The sequence below is a fragment of the Zootoca vivipara genome, chromosome 16 (assembly GCF_965207765.1).
Source record: "Zootoca vivipara chromosome 16, rZooViv2.hap1.1, whole genome shotgun sequence".
Classification (NCBI taxonomy): Eukaryota; Metazoa; Chordata; class Lepidosauria; order Squamata; family Lacertidae; genus Zootoca; species Zootoca vivipara.
In genome coordinates, this window is record NC_142599.1 from 32,272,766 (window position 1) to 32,296,208 (window position 23,443).

The 23,443-nt window shown below is 46.7% G+C and overlaps 1 protein-coding gene across 2 annotated transcripts in view; it reads right to left on the bottom strand.

Annotated features, from left to right (window-relative positions):
* Positions 1-9,075: 9,075 nt before the first annotated feature.
* CNIH2 (cornichon family AMPA receptor auxiliary protein 2) overlaps positions 9,076-23,443 on the bottom strand; it is a 46,918-nt gene continuing 32,550 nt past the window's right edge. The window contains exons 3-6 of one of the 2 annotated variants that reach the window (XM_035098642.3): positions 19,371-19,418; positions 14,423-14,535; positions 12,975-13,118; positions 9,076-12,116 (exon numbers count right to left, since the gene is read on the bottom strand). In XM_035098642.3, the coding sequence (XP_034954533.1) occupies positions 12,089-12,116; positions 12,975-13,118; positions 14,423-14,535; positions 19,371-19,418 (333 nt within the window). In that variant the 3' untranslated portion in view covers positions 9,076-12,088. The remainder of the gene's footprint in view (positions 12,117-12,974; positions 13,119-14,422; positions 14,536-19,370; positions 19,419-23,443) is intronic. The other variant, XM_088659152.1, reaches the window with a different exon arrangement.

The following is a 23,443-nucleotide window of genomic DNA, read 5'->3' on the forward strand; positions in this document are numbered from 1 at the left end:
CTTGTGCGTTTGTTCACATTTCATCCGGCTGGGGGTGGCTGCCAACATTCTCCCTCCCCCAGCCCCAGCAAAGTGCCTGTGCTGCTTTATTTTAAGAACGGTGTGTGACTAAATAAGCTTTGCTTGATCTAGTACCGCCGCGAAAAGCAGCCCTGTGTGGTTTTCTCGTTGGGCACACCCACACCATAAAGGGGCATGATAACACTTTAAACTGCCCTGGGAATTCTGGGAACTGTCATTTGTTAAGGGTGCTGTGAGGAGACCCCTTTTTGCTTCACAGAGCTACAATTTCCAGATTTCCCTGGGAAGGGGGATATATTGTGTAGCCGCTCTGGGAACTGTGACCCTGTGAGGAATAGGGGAGTCTGTTAGTAACAACAATTTTATTATTTATACCCCACCCATCTCACTGGGTTGCCCCAGCCACTCTGGGTGGCTCCCAACAAAATACTAAAAACAATCATTAAAAACTTCCCCAAAGTGTGCTGAGTATCGTTCACAGACTGCCTAGCTCAGGCATCCCCAAACTTTGGCCCTCCAGATGTTTTGGACAACAATTCCCATCTTCCCCGACCACTGTTCCTGTTAGCTAGGGATCATGGGAGTTGTAGGCCAAAACATCTGGAGGGCCACAGTTTGGGGGTGCCTGGCCTAGCTCCTCACAGGGCCACAATTCCTAGAGTGATTTAATGGCTAGGGTTACTCTGAAAATTGTAGCTCTGTGAGTGGGGAATAGGCAAGTCTATAACAACACTCGGCAACCTTAATAAACTACATTTCCCAGGATTCTGTGGGGGAAGTCACAGCTGTTTAAAGTGGTAAAGGTAAAGGGACCTTGACCATTAAGACCATTCACAGACGACACTGAGGTTGCAACGCTCATCTCGCGTTATTGGCCGAGGGAGCCGGCATACAGCTTCCGGCGAACCAGAGCAGCACACAGAAATGCCGTTTACCTTCCCACTGCAGCGGTGCCTATTTGCAGTGGTACCTCTACTTACGAATTTAATGCGTTCTGAATGCACATTCATAAGTCAAAAAAAATTGTAAGTCGAATCCCATAGGAATGCATTGGGAGAAAAAATTCGTAAGTAGAAGCAACCCTATCTAAAAATTCGTAAGTAGAAAAAATCCTATCTGAACCGCATCCAAGATGGCAGACGAAGCTCCATTTGTAAGTAGAAACATTCGTAAGTAGAGTTATTAGTAAGTAGAGGTACCACTGTATCTACTTGCACTTTGACGTGCTTTTGAACTGTTCGGTTGGCAGGAGCTGGGACCGAGCAATGGGAGCACACCCCGTCGCAGGGATTCGAACCTCCGACCTTCCGATCGGCAAGCCCTAGGCTCAGTGGTTTAGACCACAGCGCCACCTGCGTCCCGTTTTAAGTGGTACCCTAGTGCTTTTAAACGTGTGGAGCAAATGTGGGCCTTCATTTCCCTGCTACCTTCTACCGCTTGGAGGTTGGCCGCCGTAACCCTCCCATCCTCTTAGCTTAGAATAGTTACTCACCTCTGACACCAGGTGGCAGCAGACACACCATGGAGCGGCTGCTGAGAGACTGGTTTGGTACTTGGCTGTGTGTGGGATGTTTGTGTGCATGTTTGTGCACATGTTTGTGTTTCAATGGCTTGTCTGAAGGAGCGTTTATTGGAGTGAAGGGGAAAAAATATTTTGTTCACTGTTTGCAATTATGGGGGAACTTCACAGAGGAGCAGTTTCCTGTTCCCAGGAGGGGGTTGAAGGGGAGGTTCCCTGGCAGCTGCCGGGCCTTGCCTACTCTCCCTTTGGCTGTCAGTTCACACAGGTGAGATTCAAAAAGGTGAGAGGCCAAAGCCCTCTGCTGCAGGGGGTCATGGCAGGATGCAGCTTTTAAGGAGATTTCCGGTGTTTACTCTTCCTGTTTCTTTTCTTGCGTCGTCAGCAGGAATAAATAACTGCATAATAAGCACCGAGCCCCACAGAACTCTCTGTGACATAATATTTGTATGCACAGCAGAAGTGGGGAAGCTCAGGACCACAGAGGCCCTCCAAAACCATTCTCTTATCTATATATTTCTATAGCTATTACTTAACAAAATTTCTATAACACTCAGCTGTAGTAAAAAAAAACCTTACAGCGGTTTGCAAAAAAAAAGTTAAAACTTCAAAATTATCCTTTGAAAATAAGCTTGGCACATATTTGGAGACATTTAAAAGCTAAAGTCAACAATGCGCAGACACACAAAAACCCACATTAAAATACTTGTCCGTGTTCTTCTACATGCCTGGATAGGCTTGTCTAAATGACAATAACAAAAGCTAAATGACAACAACAGCAGGTATCGGGAAACGGCCCAGCAAAGGCCTGATGTCAATAGGCAGGGAGTTCCAAAGATCTATTTCCTTCTTCCTGAAGGGTAAGGCTTATCAACGGCTACTGCCTGGGTTGGCAGCGCTCTGCTGCCGTGGTTGGAGGCAGCAATGCTTTTGCATGGCAGTTGCTGGAAGCCTCGGGAGTGGTTTCTTGTACTCTGTTCCTGCTTGTAGGTTTCCCAGAGGCACCTGGGAAGGCCACTTTGAGAACATGATCCTGGACTAGATGGGACATTGGTTTGATCCAGCAGGGCTCGTCTTAACGTTTGCAGAGCAGCTGGTTTTGCATGCAAACGGACCCTGCTTCCATTCCTGGCATCTCCAGGTAGAGCTGGGAGAAAAGACCTCTATCTTAAACCTTGGCGGAGGGCTGCCAGTCAGTGTACAGGCAAGGAGAGAGGTGGCCTGACTTGGAGGAAGGCATCTTCCTGTGTTTCTAACGCTGCTTTTGGGGAAGAATGCAGTTTGTTGACATCCCGTGTGCAGGAAAAGGAGACATGGGATGTGAAAGCCTTTCCTCCTTTAACCTCTGCAGCTTTTCCTGCAAAATAAAATGTGCATTGGGGGGGGGGACCTCATCTTGCCACCTTCTGCACAGTTGCAATTACACGGAAAGGGGGTAGTTGATTGGGAGGTTGTTGGTTTTTTTCATTGTCTTGTGGCATCATTATCGGGGGTGGAAAACAGGGTAAGTGAAGTTTCTGCAGCAAAGCTTACTTGAAAACGCAGATATGCAGATGATTATCTGCCTGGCGTGCAGTTAGCATTTGCCGTTGGGTTTTTCCTTCCTCTTTGACTATGGCTCCATCTGCAGTATACATTGAAAGCCAGATCATACCACTTTAAACAAGACGTGGCTTCCCCCAAAACCATCCTGGGAATTATAGTTTGTTAAGGGAGCTGAGAGTTGTCAGGAGAGCCCTATTCCCCTTCCAGAGTTACAATTCCCAGGTGCCAATTCACATCTATTGGCACCCTTAGGAAACTACACTTCCCAGGATACTTTGGGGTAAGCCACCACTGTTTTTAAGTGGAATGTTGTATGTTGTGGATATGGTCGAAATGCGTCCCTCGGGGACACCCAGTCTCCTCCTAGTGCTGGGAGGTTCAGGCTACATTTGAACTGGGCACTTTCTCGCGGGTCAGGTGTCAACACTTGAAATGGCAAGTGTGAAGCCACACTCAGAAACTTAAACCTATGTATACCTGCAAGCACCTGTCTTTTCTTCAAAGCTGCCTTAGATGTCTGTGTGCCCGTACGCAGCCCTTCGGAGGCTGCATAACTTGCAGTGCGAAACTGCGGTGTCAGGAATTAATTTGCGCAAAGCCTCTTTTCCGTACACCCCCTTCCGTTCCAAACTCCCAGGCCCAGGGCTTCACCCTTTGCATCTCAAATGCCAGGTGCTCCGAGGCAGAAACTCAAAACCTCTTTAATTTTTGATTTCGTGCAGCGGCTGTTTCTTCGGTCCACGAGCGCAGAAAGCAACGGGGAGGGTGGGCATTGCTTGTGTGGGCAGAGGCGGCGTGTTTGCGGCATTGCTAATGAAGTCGGGAGAGAAGGCAGGGGTGCAACAGGCATAGAGGCAGCCCTGCTGGAACGGTTGAAGGAGCTGGGTATGTTTAGCCTGGAGAAGAGGAAGTAGGGAGGTGACACGATAGCCTTATTCAAATATCTAAAGGGCTGTCACATTGCAAGATGGAGGAAGATTGTTTTCTGCTGCTCCCTAGAGGGCAGGACTGGAACATTTGTATCATACCATATTTTTTCCCCTTATGGTTCTCTCTCCCATAAATACCCTGTGAGGTGGGTTAGGCTGAGAGACAGTGGCTGGCTCAAGGTTACACCCAGTGTGAGCTTCATTTGTGGCCGAGTGGGGGATTCGAACCCTGGTCTCTCCTAGTCCCAACACCGCCAGGCATAGGCAAACTCGGCCCTCCAGATGTTTTGGGACTACAACTCCTATCATCCCTAGCTAACAGGACCAGTAGTCAGGGATGATGGGAATTGTAGTCTCAAATCATCTGGAGGGCTGAGATTGCCTATGCCTGCTCTAACCACTGCTCCAGCCATGGATTGGTCTAATCTTTTAAAGCCATCCAGTTTGGTGGCCATCGCTGCCTCCTGCAGGAGGGAGTCCCACAGTTTGCATGCTAAGGGGAAACTGCCCCCCCACCGCTCCCCAGTTCAAAACACACACCCCCTTCTCACAAAGGCACGTCTGTCCCCAATATATGCAGGGGACGCAGAACAGTTAGCACGGCGTTTAAAATGAATCACGAAAGGAAACCAAATCATGGAGCACAATTACACTTTTGGCTTGAGGCAGAAGAAGGGGAAAAATCCTAAGCAACAAGAGGAGAAAGGAAGACTGAAAAGAATTGGCTATGTTTAGCCTTGCAAGCAGAAGGTTAAGGGAGAGAGGGAGGGGACGTGTGGAAGGATGGAGAGATGGTTCTGCTGACAGCCTTCAAACGGCTTCAGATTACATTTTTTTGCAGCCTATACAAGTAGAGATCTGCACACATTCGTGGATGTGGGGGCGGCTGTTTGTGTGTGTAACTGCGTCTCTCTGTGTCCTGTCTTCCCTGCCTCTCGCAGGCACCCCATTCACAGTACTTATTATAAACTGTGCCTATACAAAACACATCCGCATTTCACCCCTGGCCCCCAGAATATTCTCAGGCGCAGTCTAACAGCTGACCCCACTCCGTGCTGGGTTTTGCAGGGAAACCGGCAGAGAGCAGCCTAGGATTCTTTTGATAAGAGGCAATGCTCTGGGACAGATCCTGTACCTTTACAAGTTTAGATCCTCAGGAGCCGTTGGTCACTTGCCCTCTGTCACAGAATGCAGGTCACAAAAATCGTGTGTGTTTTATTTAGGGAACGGTCTCTCAGTCAGTGAACACAGGTTTGCTGTTTAAAAACAGGCTGAGAGCCACTCACCTCGCAGCACAATAACTCAGCTGCTTCAAAACGAGAGCGCAGCTCGCCATTAATTCTCCAATTGTTGCTAAATGTGGGCCTGTGGAACTAACGGAAAACCAATTCCTTTCCCCCTCTGTTACACATCCAGAGAGAGATGCTGTTGCACACAAAGGGCCCAGCTGCAATCCTTCACTCCTGCTAGTCACAGGAGACCAGGTGCACATTTGGGTTGTGTGTGTGGAACAGCGGGATTTATTCTGCCCTGGGGCAAAGCATCTGGGTTCTGTGAGCATGGGAAAAGAGAGGGACTCACCTGGCTGGACGAAATCAATTTGTGCATTAGTTTCAAATCAAGCAAGAGGCCTCTGCACCGCTGCAGAAAAAGGAACAGCCGGGAGGCAGAGAACGTTTCCAGGTTGACTGGCTCCTCTGGGGAGGGAATTTCTGCCGGGACTGCCGCTTTTCGAGAGAGCGTTGCTATTTCAAGAGGAATCCAGCTGCAGACGGCTGAAGCTCCGTGGGATACATCTGTGCATCACTCAGGTGAGAACAGTAACAGTCTCTGATGCCCTATAGCAGGGATGGGGTGGGGAGCCTGTAGCCTTCCAGGTCTTGCTGGACTCCAGCTCCCATCATCTCTGGCCATTGGCCACACTGGCTGGGGTTGACCCTGGTGAATGAGGCACCTCAAACAGGTGCTGGGACACCCTAAAGCACGGTTGAGGAACCTTCGGCCCTCCAGTTGTTGGACCGCAATTCCCACCAGCTGCAGTGAGCTTGGCCAATGGGGGATGATGGGAGTTGTAGTCCACCAACAGCTGGGGTGCTAAAGGATCCCCACCTCTGTCCCAAACAGCCTTAAAGTCATCCAGCCTCTAACCAGGGTTGAATAGCAGAAGAAGGCTGTAGGAAGTGTGTTGCTGGATTACAGAGGGAGGCCTTGTCTGATCCAGCAGGACTCTGTCTTTCCCTCTTTGTTTTATTCCAAATTGCTGCTCAATTTTTTTTCCTATTAAGCCCTTTGCCTTCCCTCTGTAATCCTTTCTCCCAAACGAAACGTAGCTTAAGTGCATCCGAGCATTTAAGCACACCGCTCGGTGGTAAGGAACGCTGCTTTGCATGCAGAAGGGCGAGGCTGTTGCACTCGGCTTCTGCTTGTGGGCTTCACATTAGGGCAGGCATAGGCAACCTTGGCTCTCCAGATGTTTTGGAACTACAACTCCCATGATCCCTAGCTAACAGGGCCAGTGGTCAGGGACCATGGGAGTTGTAGTTCCAAAACATCTGGAGAGCCAAGGTTGCTTATGCCTGCATTAGGGCTTCTGGTTGGCCACTGCGAGAACAGGATGCTGCCCCCTTTTGGCCTGGTCTAGCTTGTCCTTGTACAGGGAGGCACATTTGGTGTTGTGAGTTGGGACATAACTGCAGAGCAGCGATGGGCAACCTCTGGCCCGTTTCCCCAGCCCTGGATATAAAAGCTGGTTGCTGTGGAAAACCAATCAAGCAAGTGCTTTCGCTACACACAAAGCAGGCCTGGCTGGCCTTTTCCTGGTCAGTTGGCAAACCACTTTAGAGGAGGGAACAGTGTTTGAAATGAGCCAGGCACATTTTACACTCGACCAACGGCCAACATCACCATCTGGAGGTGCAAGCCTGGGGGGTCTTTGGATCTCGACTGTTTTCACACACTAATACCCCATCCTGTCGAATTCTATCAGTTATCTGCACAATTGAAATGAATTTCAGGAACAAAAATTCTTTTCCTGTGCAGCCTGAGCCAGGGGGCAGTGAGCAATGCAATAGTGCATTGTTGTCACTTGTCTTCACTTACCCAACTGCCCTGCTCACAGTTGTGAAGAATATTCTTACATTGTGAATGGTTCATGTCACCATTAAGAAAAAGAGGTCAGAATAGGCTAATATATATGTGGACTATCCCTGGGTCAAGGGCCTTTTTATTCTTTTAAATTCTCAAAGTTCTTAACCGAGCTCAAGATTGTCATCTGAACTAGCCAGATGTTTAACTGAGAATCCACCAGTCCAATATTTGAAAAATAAGACTTTGGAGCCATCTTGCTTGCCAACTAAACATTCTGCCTTGGTTTAAGAAACCATTTGGTGCCTAGCTTATATTTATGAGTTTCTAACCCTTGGAGGGAAATGTTTGTGTGCATGAGCCCCAGCCCCCACCCCAATATATCAGGATCATGGGACTATTCACCAGCCACAGTCAAATCGTTTCTTTTTTTATTTCCAACAGAATTTCTTTATACAACAGTCCCCTGGGGAGGGGGGGTATCAGTTTTAAAAAAAGAGCGCAAGGAAGGGAAGGGGCATAGGAATCAATAGTACCACGGGGGTGAGGTGACCGCTCCCACCACCACCACCCCAAATCCTCTAGGACCGGACTTTCCAGATTTCATTTGCTGTCCGTCCCATTTGTTTCTGTTTTGACCACCCCTAAACTGGATGCATCATAAGCAGGCTGGATCCAGACAAAAGCATTTCTCCCCTAACGAGCTAAGAAGCACAGTCAAGGCAAGAAAATCCAAACAGAAAGCAGGTTGTCACAGGGTTATATCACACACACAAAATTTAACCAGGTCCCAAGAAAGGGTGGTCAACTTAATTAACTGACCATTGCTCCGAAAACCTTACAAATGTTAAGAAAGGATAATACTCATCCACATGTTCTGAAACACATTCCCTGCTGGTTTCTGAAGGTCAAGCAAGTGTTCAATAAATAAATAAATAAAAATCACAGGAGCAGGCCAGGATGGGTTTTGGGTTGTGGTTGTTTTTTAGATTATTATTTTTTTTAAAAAAAAAACCTGCTAAATTGGCAGCCCCTAAGCCCAGGACTTTCATCCAAGTTTCCGTGCGCTGTAAATAATGCTGGCAGGAGGAGCCTCTGAGAACGCACAGAGTGCCTTTCACAGCCTTCACTCTTTCACGCAAACACACACGCACACAAATAGATTTATGTGGGATTTGATGGAGAGGGTATCCAGATCTGTAATCAAAACTCGCACATAAATATATGGATTTGAAAGGCCGTTTCCACCCCTACCATTCTTGGGTGTAATGATCTACCAGGGGGCGGGGGGAGGGGGCGCAGGGGAGGCTATTTCGGCAGTTCAGGGAACGACCTTTTGGGAGAGGGCTTGCTCTGTAGCAGCTCCCTGAATGGCTGGGACTCCCCCTGCACAGAGAGGTGTCTATATAGCATTGTCACACTGCACAGCTTCTGCCGTATGCAGCAGGAGAGGTATTTTGCAGTTAAAGGTATTTTGGTTTGTGGGACTCCAGCTCTTTTGTTGGATTTGTAGTGTTCTGCTCTATTGGGAACAGTTTTGATTGTTAACTGCTTTATCTGTTGTTGTTTTACAATTGTATTGCTGTAACCTGCCCCTGGGACCTTATCGAGGGTGAAGGAAGGTGAAGAAATCGAATCAATCCATCGATATTACTTGCAAGGTGGCCTTGCCCCTTATATGCCCACTTGACAGCTCCAAATGACAGCAGCAAATGTGCCACATAATGCTCATTCCACATTTGTATGAAGTCAGTGTCTAAGTGTGCCAGCAGAACTGCTTTGGAATTCCCTGCCTATTAGCATCAAGCAGGAACCTTTTTGCCACCTGCTAAAAACGTTTTTGTTTAGGCAAGCCTACCCAAATGTGTAGAAATGCTGGCCTTTCATCTGGTTTTTTATCTTATTGTTGATTTTCAATAATTGGTTTGAAAAGGTTTTTATTTATTTTTCCGAGGATTTTATTGTTTTATTCTTTCTGTAAACTGCTTTTGAGGTTTTTCTCTTTTTTACAATCAAGCGGTATATAATATTTTATGAAAAAAATAAAATAAAATAAGATGGTGTATTGCAGAACCTCTGGGCTGAGCAACAAATTGGCCTGACAGATGATGTAACACCCAGCTTTGGTTCTGCTATTTCCACCTCTCGGTGATTAAAAATATCATTACTTGTTTGAGGGAAAAATATTTTCCGTACGTGTGTGCGTGTGTGTATACGTGTACGTATATATTTTGTGTGTGTGCGTCTTAGACTAAGAGGTAAGAGTGAGAATAATTACCATGTTCAGACCTCAGTCCAGAAGAAATTATTTGTGTATAAATCTCAATGATTTCAGTAGTACCCAAGGGATAACTATATATTTTTGGATTTGGATTTTTTTTGAGTAGAAAAACAGCTTCAAGGACTAGGATATTAAAAACCAGAAAAAAGCCTGGTTTAAATGATTATTCATTAAAAAATTTAGATATTTTACAAAAAATAGTATCTGGATATCATTGATAGCCATCCATCAATAGGCAGCCCCCCCCTTTCACTTAAAATTAAGTGCTGAGGACTACTGGGCTGATTTTTCTCTGCTGCTTACTGTTTTAATCTGTATTTTTCATTTAATTATACTTCTTTTAAACTGACTCCCAATAATAATTTTATTATTTGTACACAGCCACTTATCTGATTTTACTGCAGTGTCCCTTATGTGGATCAGTTAAGTTTGGGATGTGGATTTTACTATCTGTAAGCTGTTTTAATTGCAAAGTGGAGTCTTTAAGTGCAATAAAAGAAAACATTCAAAAGAAAAGGCTTGTTAAAAAAAATCCTGATGCCGAATTGATTTTCAATTCAAGACACAGTGAGGGCCTTTAGGAACAGAGGAAGCCGGACCGTGGGTTCATCTTAGCTTAGTGTTGTCCACACTGACTGGCAGCAGCTGCAACAGGGAACCTACCTGGAGCTGCCAGGACTCGAATCTGAGACCTTCTGCCTGCAAAGCAGATGCTCTCCCACTGAGTTGTGGTCCTTCCTGGCTCATGTGGGCTTTCTCTTCAGATGGCTTTTAGAAAAGGATGAGGCACATTCTTGAAGGGGGTGGGGGTATAAGTCTATCAACAACTGTCAGCTATGATAGGTAATAGAGCCTCCATGTTCAGGAGCAGTTAGCATAAGCAGAGGGCAAGCAACATGAGGGCAAGGCCCTTTCCTTTCCAGCCCTGCTTCTCACAAAGCATCTGGCTAGCCACTGTTTGGGACGCTGGATTAAGAAGAACTTGGGCCCAGGGCCCAGCAGGGCTGTTTTTTTCTTATATACTGTAGGTTCTTATTTTGGATTTATCAACATCTGCCTTTAGGGTCAAGATGGTGGCAGAACCTCCTGCACGCAAGGCAGGTGTTACGCCACTGAGTTCATACCCTCCAACACCATGAAGCCCAAATCCAGGATGCCACCTTCCCGTGTTTTGTTTTGTTTTTAAATAATGAGAACATGGCAGCCATTGGGGTTGCTGTGATCTTGCACACATTTCGCACGGTGATTCCACACTTTCCCGGGGGATAAATTGTTTCGCAAAACCGCGCCAATTGTTTCGCAAAACCGCGCCAACCGAAAGAGCCAGCACTTTCTCCAGATAAAAAAACTGGAATATGTGAGTTTTGGCCCTATCCCCTAAAAATAAAAGAAGATTCCAGTCCTCATGGTTCTAGCGAAAGGGCTGGTTTTTAGAAAAGAACCCAAGAAGCTGCCTTATACCGAATCAGACCACCATCCATCTAGCTCAGTATTGTCTACACTGGCTTGCAGAAGCTCAAGCGTTTCAGGCAGGGAGTGATTTCTGGTCCTATCAATAAAATAAAATAAAACCAGGGTTCGCCTCCCATGAAAGTGGACGCCACAATGAGGCCTCTCACTCCCCTCCCAGGAAAGCCAGGAGTTGTACCAAAAAGGAAAAGCGCCAGCGGGAAAGATAGGCCCGCGAGTTGCCATGACGACAGAGTGCCTCCATGACATCCCCATCTGACAACATTCAGCAATTCAATTCAGAAGGAAATAAAGGAGAAGAAAAGGGAAACTGCGCTTGCTGAATACCCACTTCCCACAGCAGACTGATTGCTCTTGTTGGAGCAAGAGGAGGGGAAACAAAAGCAGAAGAATTGGGGAGGGGGGCTTCCCCTTCCAAACCCCCTCCCCGAATCTCCTCCACTAGCAAGGGTGACAAAATGGCCACCCAACTTTGCCACCGTGGTTTTGCTGACGCTTTCCCTCCCCTCTCCAGCCCTCCACTTCCTTCCACTGTGGAGAAGTTGTTACCGTCACCAAACCTACCGGGGAAAATAAGGCGGGGGGGGGGGGGGACACGCGACATTCAACTATATCTCGAGGAACACCACCCCAGGAGCTGGGGCCATGGAAAGAAGTCGGGGAGTGGGGTGAACCACACACACGCCTTCTCCCCAGATTGTTTTTTTTTAATATAAATATCTCAAAGCAGTAGAAGAACACACACATACACACAAAAGGTTCCCTGTCCAGCAAGAGCTGGAGATAAATGCAGCTGGAGAGAGACCCTACTTCTGCTTTACACATAGTGCCCTGCACCCCAAAACTGTCTGGACCCCTTAACCAAAAACTCCATTCCAACTGCGGCCTCCCTCAATGAGCTCCTTGCAACGGGAATGTCCATCGGCGGAGAGGCCGGCTCCGGCTTCCTTTTCCAAAATATAGAGCCGGCGGTCGTTACTTCTGGGGCTGGGGGGGTTTGGTGGTGGCGGTGGTGGTACAGCAGGCCCCCCCATCCGATATGAGGCAGCAGAGTATCATTGTCCAAGGCAGCCAGGAAAAGGACAGTCTTGCAGCGTTAATTGGCTTCGGACATGGGAGTGGGGTGGGGTGGGGCCCTCGGGCCTGTCATGGGTCCGTCCCACCCTGCCACACAGTCTTGGCACATTAACTTCGTAGTCCAGTTGAGGTGGGCGTCCCCCACCCTGCAAAGGGTGTCTGTTAGAAACTCACCAGCGTATAAACCATACTGGACAGCCAGCAGGAACGTGCAGCGAGAAAGGAAGAAGAAGAAGAAGAAGCCATCACCAAAGTCAGGACTAAGACAGCAGGATTAATAAGGAGCGTGGAGCTACCTTGAGCCTTTCACATTTAGTAATTAAAGCAGGGCCGGGGAATACTTTTTGATTCCCTCTGAATAATAATAATAATAATAATAATAATAATAATAATAATAATAATAATTTATTTGTACCCCGCCCATCTGGCTGGGTTTCCCCAGCCACTCTGAGTGGCTTCCAACAAAGATTTAAATACATAAAAATGTCACACATTAAAAACTTCCCTAAACATCCTCCATCCATGCAAGCAAGCAAGAGGCATCATCCAAGTTTCAAAGGCATATTCCAGCCAGGCAGAAACACCAAAGGAGATTGCAAAGCAGAGAGAGTAGGAGAATGTGGCGGGGGGGGGGGGGTCCCGAGATGCTTGGAGGGCCACATCTGGCCCTCAAGCCACAGGTTCCCCTACCCACGAATTACAGGATGGAAGGATTATCTCTTCCCTCCCCGGAGCTATCGCGGCTTTTGAAGCGGCGATTATCTGATGTATCGCTTCAAATGGACAGAGCAGCAACATCCATTTCTAAAATAGCAGCATTGTCTAAGAACTCCTTCTCATTTTAAGGATTTGCACGGAAACGGAGAGACAGGATCGCCTTTGCTAAAGCGTAGTTAAATCTGCAGCCCCCGTGGACCTCAAAGATTGTGCCCTAAAGATCCTCTACACAGCAGATTGTTATTGTGCATAGTGAGTCTGCAGCAGCCCCCCCCCCAACTTCCCAAAGGCAACACCTCTCTAAAATCAGAGCTGACCACGCGAAGCTCACCTGTACAGGTAATAGAAGAATGACACCAGGTAAAAGGCCAGTTTGCACCACGATTCTTTCTGACAGTAGTTTAAGATATCGGCATTCATGATGGAGACAGCATCGTACATCACTTCTGAGCCATCTGCTGGGCGGTGGAAGTACCTGGAGGGCGGGGGGGGGGGGAGGAAAGAGGTGAGTGAAAATGTCCAATCTCTCCTCCAAATTTCCTTCTCGTGGAGGTGGTGGTTGTCTTAAAGCAGATCTGCTACATTTGAGCCAATTAATTGCTTAGATTCATTTACTGAAAACCTCGTGATAAGACGTGCAAAAAAGGTGTTCCCTGATCAGTTAGGCAAGGCATTATTTATTATCACAATTAGTCTTTCCTCCCCTGCCTGTCACCTTTGGGATTCTCAACTGTTGGCCATGCTGGCTGGAGCTGATGGAAGTCGGAGTCCAACAACTTGGAGGGCCCCAAAGTAGATAACTGTGAGCTAGAGGGATTAATAGTCTGGGTATATGGCAGCTTCCTATTTTCTCAGACCCAGAAACATGGCGCAGGTATGGTCTAATGATACAATTTAAATATTTCATTTCTGCTGAAATATTTCATTTCTTCCTTCCCCTCCTGCTTCCTGAATCCCCTCTCCTGCACAAGTTTCTATAAGCATCAATTTCCTGGGCTGCAACTTCAAACCTACAGAGATATACAGAAATAGACTATAATCTAACTATCCTTACAGTTTTGTCCCAGTGCAGGGAATGAGATGATCCCCTAAAGCTATTTATTTATGTTTTGCAAACAGGTCAAGTTTCACAGCTAACACAATTAAAAAACCTGCGTCAGGTTTTATGGTATGTGTGTGTGTGGGGGGGGTGTATATTGTTTTTAATTTCATCCAAACTTCAGTTCAGCACCCAGTACAATAAGTCCTGGAATCCAGGTGCTATATTTCAAAAAACGAATAAGCCAACTTTCCTTTCTTTTAACGTAAGTTACATATCAGCTACAGTTTCCATTTGTAATTAATTGCAATTCATCTTGTGTTGTCTGAAACTGCCAGAACTGTGGCTGTGGTTTGCTTGAAATAAGCCAGCTTCAAATTATGATCTCTGAAGCTGGCTTGTTTCAAACAAATCTAAGTTAAAAATAACCACAGTTTACGGTTTGGATGTAACACTAAACTGTGGTTAATTGAAAACAGAAGTGAAAGATTTCAGTGTCTTCCTGCCGGCTGTACAAATTGATTCTGGTGTTAAACTACTTCCCAGTGCTTAAACCACGGACGACGAACCTCCAGATATTGTTGGCCTCCAATTCCCGTCTCCCCCAGCCAGGATGTCCAACGGCGAGGGCTGGAGGGAGTTGCAGTTCGACAACATGTGGAAGGCTACAATCTCCCTGTCGTGAACTGCAGCATGGAAGCACTGGGGTGTGTTTAGGCTGTGTTGGAGTTCAGCCTCACCTCCACAAGTGGTAGAAAAGCAGCGGGATATTAAGTCCCAGAGTCACCCATTCAGCTGCACAGAGAAACATCAGGCAGAAAAGGCCATGGATGGAATATTCGGGAACGACGAGCTGCAAGAGAAACCCTCTGGTCAAAAAGTGAGGCTATTTTGGGCACATATTGCACTCAGTGTGACACACAGCAGATAAAAAAATACCCTATTAAAAACAGCCTCCCCCAAAACCTGGTGTCTCACAAATGTTGGGACTACAACTCCCTGAGCCTGTGGGCCAATTCTCCCCACCCTGCCTGCCATATTTAGAACCTAAAGACCTTCAAGCAGAGAAGTCCTTCGAACATAGACCTGGAAAGTAGGGCACCCGGGCACCCTTCTTTTGCTACAGCTCTTCTGTAGCTGTGTAGGAATTAAGTGTGGCTGGATGCCTCCCACACATTGAAAGGACATATTCCCCTCAAATAATCCAGGAGACTCTCGTTTGCTAAGGGTGCTGCCCCCCCCCGTTTCTCTCACAGAGCTACAATTCCCAGAGTCCCCTAGAAAGATGGATGCGTTGTTAAACCACTATGTGAACTGTAGCTCTAGGAAGGGTGTCTTAACAACTCTCAGCAGCCTTAACAAGCAACAGTTCCCAGGGTTCTTTGTGGGGAGGGCATGACTCTTAAAGGAGCGTCTCCACCCCCATTGTTCTGCCCGGACACTGAGGTCCAGCGCCGAGGGCCTTCTGGCGGTTCCCTCACTGTGAGAAGGGAAGTTACAGGGAACCAGGCAGAGGGCCTTCTTGGTAGTGGCGCCCACCCTGTGGAATCCCCTCCCACCAGATGTCAAAGAGAAAAACAGCTACAAGATTTTTAAAAGACATCTGAAGGCAGCCCTGTTCAGGGAGGCTTTTAATATTTGATTAATTATTGCATTTTAATATTTTGCTGGAAGCTGCCCAGAGTGGCTGGGGAAACGCAGCCAGATGGGCGGGGTATAATAATAATAATAATAATAATAATAATAATAATAATAATAATAGGTATCACAGTGCTTTAAATGGGTGTAGGTGTGGCCTTGGTCTTGACCAGTGGGAACTGCATCTAAATGTTGCAGTATAGAGTCCTCCCTGTTCTAGATTCCCTAATCACTACATTCTATTCTCCTTCCATTTTTTCTCTTTTCCACTTCCCCCCATCAGTCAGCATTCTGTAGCCACTGAATATACTCAGTCCTCACTGGACAGTTTGGGGGGGGGGGCCTGGAAGGGAGGAGGGCCACGTACGAGGAAATCTTAATGAAATCAGATAGAGGATGGAAATTAAAACCATATGAAGAAATAAACGAGACAATGACAGGATGGTTGCAGTACCACCAGGTAAATGACATTTCGAAAATGGACAAGAAGATAGGTTTTGAGGAAAAAAGGTCCAAATTTCAAATAGAATTGTTGGAAGGCAGAGTGAAACTGTTGTCAAAGATGTATAACTTTTTGATAGAATGGTATACGAAAGATGAGTTGACAAAAGATGTGATGGTAAAATGGGCAAAGGATTTTGGGCATAATATTGAATATGATGCGTGGTTGAAATTGTGGAATGAAACATTGAAATTCACGGCATGTACCGCTTTGAAAGAGAATGTGATGAAAATGATGTATAGATGGTACTTAACACCAGTTAAACTAGCTAGAATGTATAGAACAAATAGTAAAGTTTGCTGGAAATGTAAAGATAAAGAGGGAGAACTTTATCATATGTGGTGGACATGCGGAAAAGTAAAAAGATTTTGGGAAATGATATACAACAAGTTGAAAAAAAAATTTAGATATACTTTTCCTAAAAAACCAGAAGCTTTACTATTGGGATTGATGGGAGATGAAATAGTAAAAAGAGATCAGAGACTATTTATGTATGCTACAACCGCGGCTAGGACTTTATTAGCCCAAAAATGGAAATCACAAGAGATACAGACGATAGAGGAGTGGCAGACGAAAATGATAGACTATGCAGAATTAGCAAAGCTGACTTGCGGGATCCGCGACCAGGGAGATTCAAAGTACCAAAGAGAATGGAGTAAATTCATTGACTATATGGAGAAGAACTGTAGAAGTTTAAAGACACTTCCAGGTCTAAAATAAATCCTACGAATTGATGCACAATGTGGGTAACAAGGATCTGTGAGATAAGATTGAACAATAAAGCCGAATGGCGGGAGGGAGGGAAGTCATAGCTCAGCAGAGCAATGTGTAAGAGGAGGAGATAAGAGGTTTAATATGCTTTTTGTTTCTGTGTTGTTTGTTTGTTTATTTGGAAAATTGAATAAAAATGTTTTTTTATTAAAAAAAAGAGTATTCTTCCTTTTTTTGTAATCCTGCAAAGCTCCAGGTTCTTCCCATGTCTGCTGATAACCCCCTTGTTGCATTGGTGGGGCAGTTTTCACAGAGTCGCAGAATTGTAGAGTTGGGACCGTGAGGGTCATTTACTCCAGCCCCCTGCAATGCAGGAATCTTCTGCCCAGCGTTGGGCTCAAACCCATGACCCTTTGATTAAGAGTCCCGTGCTCTACTGACTGAGCTATCCCAGTTTTGGATACGTAAACAGCAGAACGCATACTCAGAACATCAGAGAGAGGGATGGCTCATCAGCTGACACCTTTGGTGCTCTGGAGGATCATCCCAGAGTGTGCCGGGGGGGGGGGTAGAAATTCGACTCAGTTCGCATTTAAAGTTGTTGCTGTTTAGTCGTGTCCGACTCTTCGTGACTCCATGGACCATAGCACGCCAGGCACTCCTGTCTTGCACTGCCTCCCGCAGTTTGGTCAAACTCATGTTCGTAGCTTCGAGAACACTGTCCAACCATCTCGTCCTCTGTCGTCCCCTTCTCCTTGTGCCCTCCATCTTTCCCAACATCAGGGTCTTTTCCAGGGAGTCTTCTCTTCTCATGTGGTGGCCAAAGTATTGGAGCCTCAGCTTCACAATCTGTCCTTCCAGTGAGCACTCAGGGCTGATTTCCTTCAGAATGGATAGGTTTGATCTTCTTGCAGTCCATGGGACTCTCAAGAGTCTCCTCCAGCACCATAATTCAAAAGCATCACTTATTCGGTGATCATTCTTCTTTATGGTCCAGCTCTCACTTCCATACATCACTACTGGGAAAACCATAGCTTTAACTATACGGACCTTTGTAGGCAAGGTGATGTATGGCATTGATCCCCTTCATGGATCAATGCTTTGTCGTGGAGAAGGGGCTTGAATAACTCAGAGGAGCTATGAGCTATGCCAGTGGTTCCCAACAGGTGGTCCGCGGACCCCCAGGGGTCCGCGAGCTATGCCAGAGGGGTCCGCAAGATGCTATTAGAATAAAAAATATATTAATTATATTTCGTATGATTACAGATCTTTTGTTTTGTCCGCTTCCTGCATGAGCAGAGTCTAGCGCAAAACTAGAATTAGATAGAGGTAGTAGTTCTGCTGTATGCCGTTAGGTGGCGCTTTACAAACACTACTGTTTTGCAAAGAGGCAGCGCGCGCATTCTAAACGCTCACCTCCCCAAGATGCTTTGCGCACGTCGGCTTCATTTGTGCGCTACTGCGCAGGTACCCTGTCTTCTCCATTCCCCTCCCTCCTCCCTGGCGCGCGCTGCCTCTTTGCAAAACAGTAGTGTTTGTAAACAAAGCGTTGTTTTTTGCGGAAGCTACAGTTCGCGTAGTTAAAAATGGACTGTTGGTTAAAAAGTGGTTCGTTAAAACGACAAAGGCCTACAGATGAAGAGGAAGATAATGCATTTGATGTTCAAGCAAGTAAGTCAATTAATGGGGGTCCTTGTCACAATAGCGGCTCAATGAGGGGTCCTCGAGAAAATTTTGTTGGGAACCCCTGAGCTATGCCATGCAGGGCCACCCAAGATGGACAGGTCATAGTGGAGAGTTTCGACTAAACGTGATCCACCTGGAGAAGGAACTGGCAAGCCACTCCAGTATCCCTGCCAAGAAAACTCCATGGACAAAGACAACAGGCATTTAAAGTTGAATTACACTAATTCATACTTCCCAATATTTTGTGGCCCAAAACAACAGCCTTAGGAATTTGCACCTCTCCAAGGTTTGCCATGAAGTTCTCTTAACAATGTGTAGAAAAATTCCAGCAGTGGTTCCCAAATTGGGCAGTGCCGCCCTCTGGGAGGCAGTGGGATTACTTGGAGGAGGGTGCTCAGAGGCAAGGGGGCAGGAGAGGGGCACTGGAGGTGTGAATGACTGCAAGACTTTGAAAAGCTGGTATCACTGAATCCAGCCCCTCTGTTTTGTTGAATTAATTAAACTAAAGAGTTTTAATCACATTTTGAATAGCTGTGCAATTAATTGTTATTGTTTTGGATTTTATTGTGTTATTATCTTCCTTAGTGGGTTGTGCAAACTGCTAGTCTGAATAATGCTTTTTATAGGGTAAGGTAAGGGGTGCCGAAGATGAGTTTTGTTGTGTGTGGGTGGGTGTGTGGGTGTGGGTGTGTGGGTGTGTGTATGAAAATAACATATATTTGTGGAAATACAAACATGATGGAAAACATGCTTTGCAAAAAAACACGTATAGTAGGCAAAAGTGCAAAAAACATATGCATATAAATGCATATATTAATTAAACCAACGTTGAAAAAGGGGCTGTTTTAGGGAGAACTGCTTGCAAAAGCATAGATATATTGAGCAAAATGTCACAGAAAAATGTGTGTATTAGAAGAAGTTTGCACTAAAGTGCTGATGAATTTTCATGAAATTTGGGGGAGGGGGTGGGAATCACAAACTGATGTGGAAATGTGGAGGACTGACCTTAACACCAGAAAGATGAGAAACCGAGAGAAACCGGAATTGACAGATTTGCCCATCAGGGAGATGAGAGTCATATGGTCCTCAACGGGAGAAGGTTAAATGAGGGTGAAAGATACCAGCAAACAAAGAGGCAAAAAGACACTCACCTTTCTCAAGAGGCAACAGATGCGTTCAATGTTTTTCAACCTCTCTCTCTACGCAGAAATATAGAAATAAAATAAAAAAGAAATAAACACTAGTCAAACTGCTAGGGGAGCAAAGCGGGCAAGATGGAGGGAGGAGGGGGAGGACAGGGGGAGAGTCGATGGACCCTCAGGAATGTAACCAGAGAACATTAACTATCTCTGTAAGGATTTGTATAGGGGGAGGTTGTGGGGGGGATTTGAACAGCAACAGAATGTTGCACCGCAAAGTTCTCTTATTGTGGATGCCAGCTAACCAGGCAGATCGGCCCGTTTCCTGGATACTCCATTCCACTCCTCCACCCCCCCTGGACCAGTTTTCCATTCCCACCCCCCAACAGTCAGCATTCCACACCCAGTGAGCTTGCTGATGAGTCCTTATTGGGCCGCGGGTCATTTCCTGTTCCCCATTCCTTTGGAGTCCCCCCCCCCTAAATGTTTTTGTGTTTCTTCTAAGATTGCCTTGCAAAAGCCTTCTGATGTGTGGAGTGGCCGTAGTTCAGCATCAGAGCATCTGCTTTGCATTTAGAAGGCCCCGGGTTCAAGCCATGGTCTCTCCAAGACAGGCAGCTGCCAGTCAGGGTCAACAAAACTGAGCTAGATGGACCAGTGGTCTGACTCAGCATACCGCTGCTTCCTGGGCTCCATCTAGAACCACAAGAAGGGGGATCTTCCTTTATTTTTAGGAGGTGGCTTCAGTCCCTGGCATCTCCAGGAGTACTTTTAATATGAGCATTTTAGGTTGGTTTTATCCTTCCTTTTTATCTATTCCTAATCTTTGTTTTCCACAAGTTGCTTAGAGTTCATTCTGGGGGGTTAAAAGTGACACACACACACACACACACACACACACACACACACATATCAAATGTTGGTCTTACTCAAGAGTAGACTCATTCACTAGGTCTACTGAGAGTATGGGAGATATAGATATAGATATAGATTATATAGATATAGATGATACCGGTATAGGTAAAGGGACCCCTGACCATTAGGTCCAGTCGTGACCGACTCTGGGGTTGCGGCGCTCATCCTGCGTTATTGGCCAAGGGAGCCGGCGTACAGCTTCCAGGTCATGTGGCCAGCATGACTAAGCCGCTTCTGGCGAACCAGAGCAGAACACGGAAACACTGTTTACCTTCCCGCTTGGAAGTACTTGCACTTTGATGTGCTTTCGAACTGCTGGGTTGGCAGGAGCTGGGACTGAACAACAGGAGCTCACCCCGTTGTGGGGATTCGAACCACCAGCCTTCTGATTGGCAAGCCCTAGGCTCAGTGGTTTAACCCACAGATATATACATTACACACACACACACACTTTATATCCCACCTTTCTTCTCCAAGGATCTCAAAAAGGGTTACATGGGTCTCTTCCACCTCATTTAATCCCCACAACGGCCCTGTGAGGTAGGCTAGGCTGCCAAGGTGACCCCCTTGAGCTTCATGGCCAAGTGGAAATCTGAACCCTAGTCTCCCAGGTCCTAGTCCGACACTCTGACCACAGGGATTATGGTATATTTCTCTTCTGCCTTTACTCCCAAAGGAATTTAGAACAACATACAACTATCCTTTTCACTTTCTAAATACAAGAAGCCCTAAAGCAGGCTTCCCCAAACTCGGCCCTCCAGATGTTTTGAGACTACAATTCCCATCATCCCTGACCACTGGTCCTGTTAGCTAGGGATGATGGGAGTTGTAGTCCCAAAATATCTGGAGGGCCAAGTTTGGGGGTGCCTGCCCTAAAGCAACTAGAGAGAGAGAGAGAGGCTGACTAACATGCACAAAATATTTTTTCCAAACCAAAGCAGGCATTTTTAAAATAAAAGATGAATAAGAGAGTAGGGTGCAGCTATTTATTCCTTGCCACTGCCAGAGCAAAAGAAGCAAAGTTCTCCATGCTACATAGGAATCCAACAAGGCTGCTGACCCTCGGAGGCTGGATCCTGGCACCAGCACCGCAATCTGAACCGGAAGCATGAACATAAGCAAAGCAGCCCATCAGGTTGCTTTTCTCAAAATGCAACACGCCGTGTAATCCTCTGGGTGCGTGGGGAATACATCTGTCAGCGAACGGGGATAATGAACCGTTCAAAAATCGCATTTATCCAGCGCTCTGTCCTTATCTGGTTTGCAGGCCCTTAATCCCAAAATTGTATTTTTTTTAACTAATTGGTGGTAATTGTTTTGTAAGCCCTGGCAGCAGCCCTTCAAATCCTGACCCGCATCGTTTGGGAGGTCGAGAGCAGCGGCTCCACGCAGAGACACCCTTCGGCACTGACCCATGAACCCTGCCATTCTCCTTGCAGCCTGAACCCACTTTTTCCGATCTTGCCAGTCAGTTCTGTTCCTGCTATCTTGCGCTTTGTGGGGTGCCTTGCTGAGCCAACTCTCAAACAGTGTCCCTTCCAAATGGGCTGCGGCCCCCGTCCCAAAATGGTAGCTGGGTGTCCTCTTGCATGTGGTTCTGCCGAGTTGAGGCACAAAAACTGAACCTGGTGTCATTGTGACGTCAGGAATGATTGGCAGTTGGCCGTCCCCACCCACCTGTCCAAATTAGCCCATGAGGCCATTTTGCCCACTTGCCAAAATCCCAATATCCCTCCCCTTAGGCCACGTGGTGAATCCCAGGAGAGATTTGGGACGGGGACGGGAGATTAGCCTTGGCCTGCGCCGTGAGTTCCTCTTCTGGCGCCTGTGACACGTGGAGAGAAATTGAGGTCAAACAAAACTATTTATACTTGCAGGAGGGGAGGGGAGGGGGCAACCCAGAATACGTGCCACCTTCCTGGCACTGTGCCAGCTCTCTCTCTCTCTCTCTCTCTCTCTCTCTCTCTCTCTCTCTCTCTCTCTCTCTCTTTCTTTCTTTCTTTCTTTCTTTCTTTCTTTCTTTCTTGTGTTTGAGAGTTATCAGGGACAGCCCAGGAGCTAACCTAATATTTCCTTCCCTTGCTTGAAAACTTTTGTTACCAAGCTGTCCTTGATCTTTTGCACCTCCATTTCATAGAACTGTAGAGCTGGAAGGGACCCCGAGGGTCATCCAGTCCAACCCCCTGCAATGCAGGAATCTTTCACCCAACGTGGGGCTTGAACCCACAATCCTAAGATGAAGCGTCTCATGCTCTACCGACTTGAACTATCCTATGAAGTGGATAGCACAGAGGATAGTGGACTTTACTCATATAATGCCGTCTCCTGGCCTGCTGTCAGTGCCAATTAAATGAGGGCCAAAAATGGCCTGCAGAACCTTTGCACCAGGGAAGGGGGGTGGGAGGCGGGGGCTGTGGCCTTCCAGATGCTGCTGGACTACAGCTCCCATCATTCCAGGCTACTGGACAAAGCTGGATGGGGCCGTGGGCGTAGCCAAGATTTTTTGGGGGGGGGCAGAACTGATGTGATTGGTCAGTTAGTTAAGTATTTCTATTGTTTTACTTGATGGGGGACAGCTGCCCGCCTACCCTCCCTTGGCTATGCCCATGGCTGGGGCTGATGGGAGTTGAAGTCTGACAATAGAGAACTGTATTGTCCTCTTTCATAGGGCAATCCCTGAATCCTGAGACGCACAGCAGTTTGAAGTGTGCAAAGCAAAGCTTCCATTCTGAAAACGTTAAGTCAGACTTGGGGAATGGTTTTCAGCCCCGTTTATTTTTTAAAGGGCTCCCCACCACTGTACCTCCATCGGCACCATACATTTTAAAAAGCATCATAACACTTTGAAGAATCATGGCTTCCCCCAGAGAATTATGGGAGCTGAAGCATGCTGAGAGTTGTTGGGAGGGCCCAATTCACCCCACAGAGCTACAACTCCCAGAGTTCCCTGGGAAGAGGGCTTCATTTTTAAACCACTATGGAATGTGTAGCTCTGTGAGGGGAACATGGGCCTGCTACAGTTCCCAGCATCCTCTGGGGGAAAACATGACTTTTAAAGCTGCTGAGAGTAGAAGAAGAAGAAGAGTTTGGATTTGATATCCCGCTTTATCACTACCCGAAAGAGTCTCAAAGCGGCTAACATTCTCCTTTCCCTTCCTCCCCCACAACAA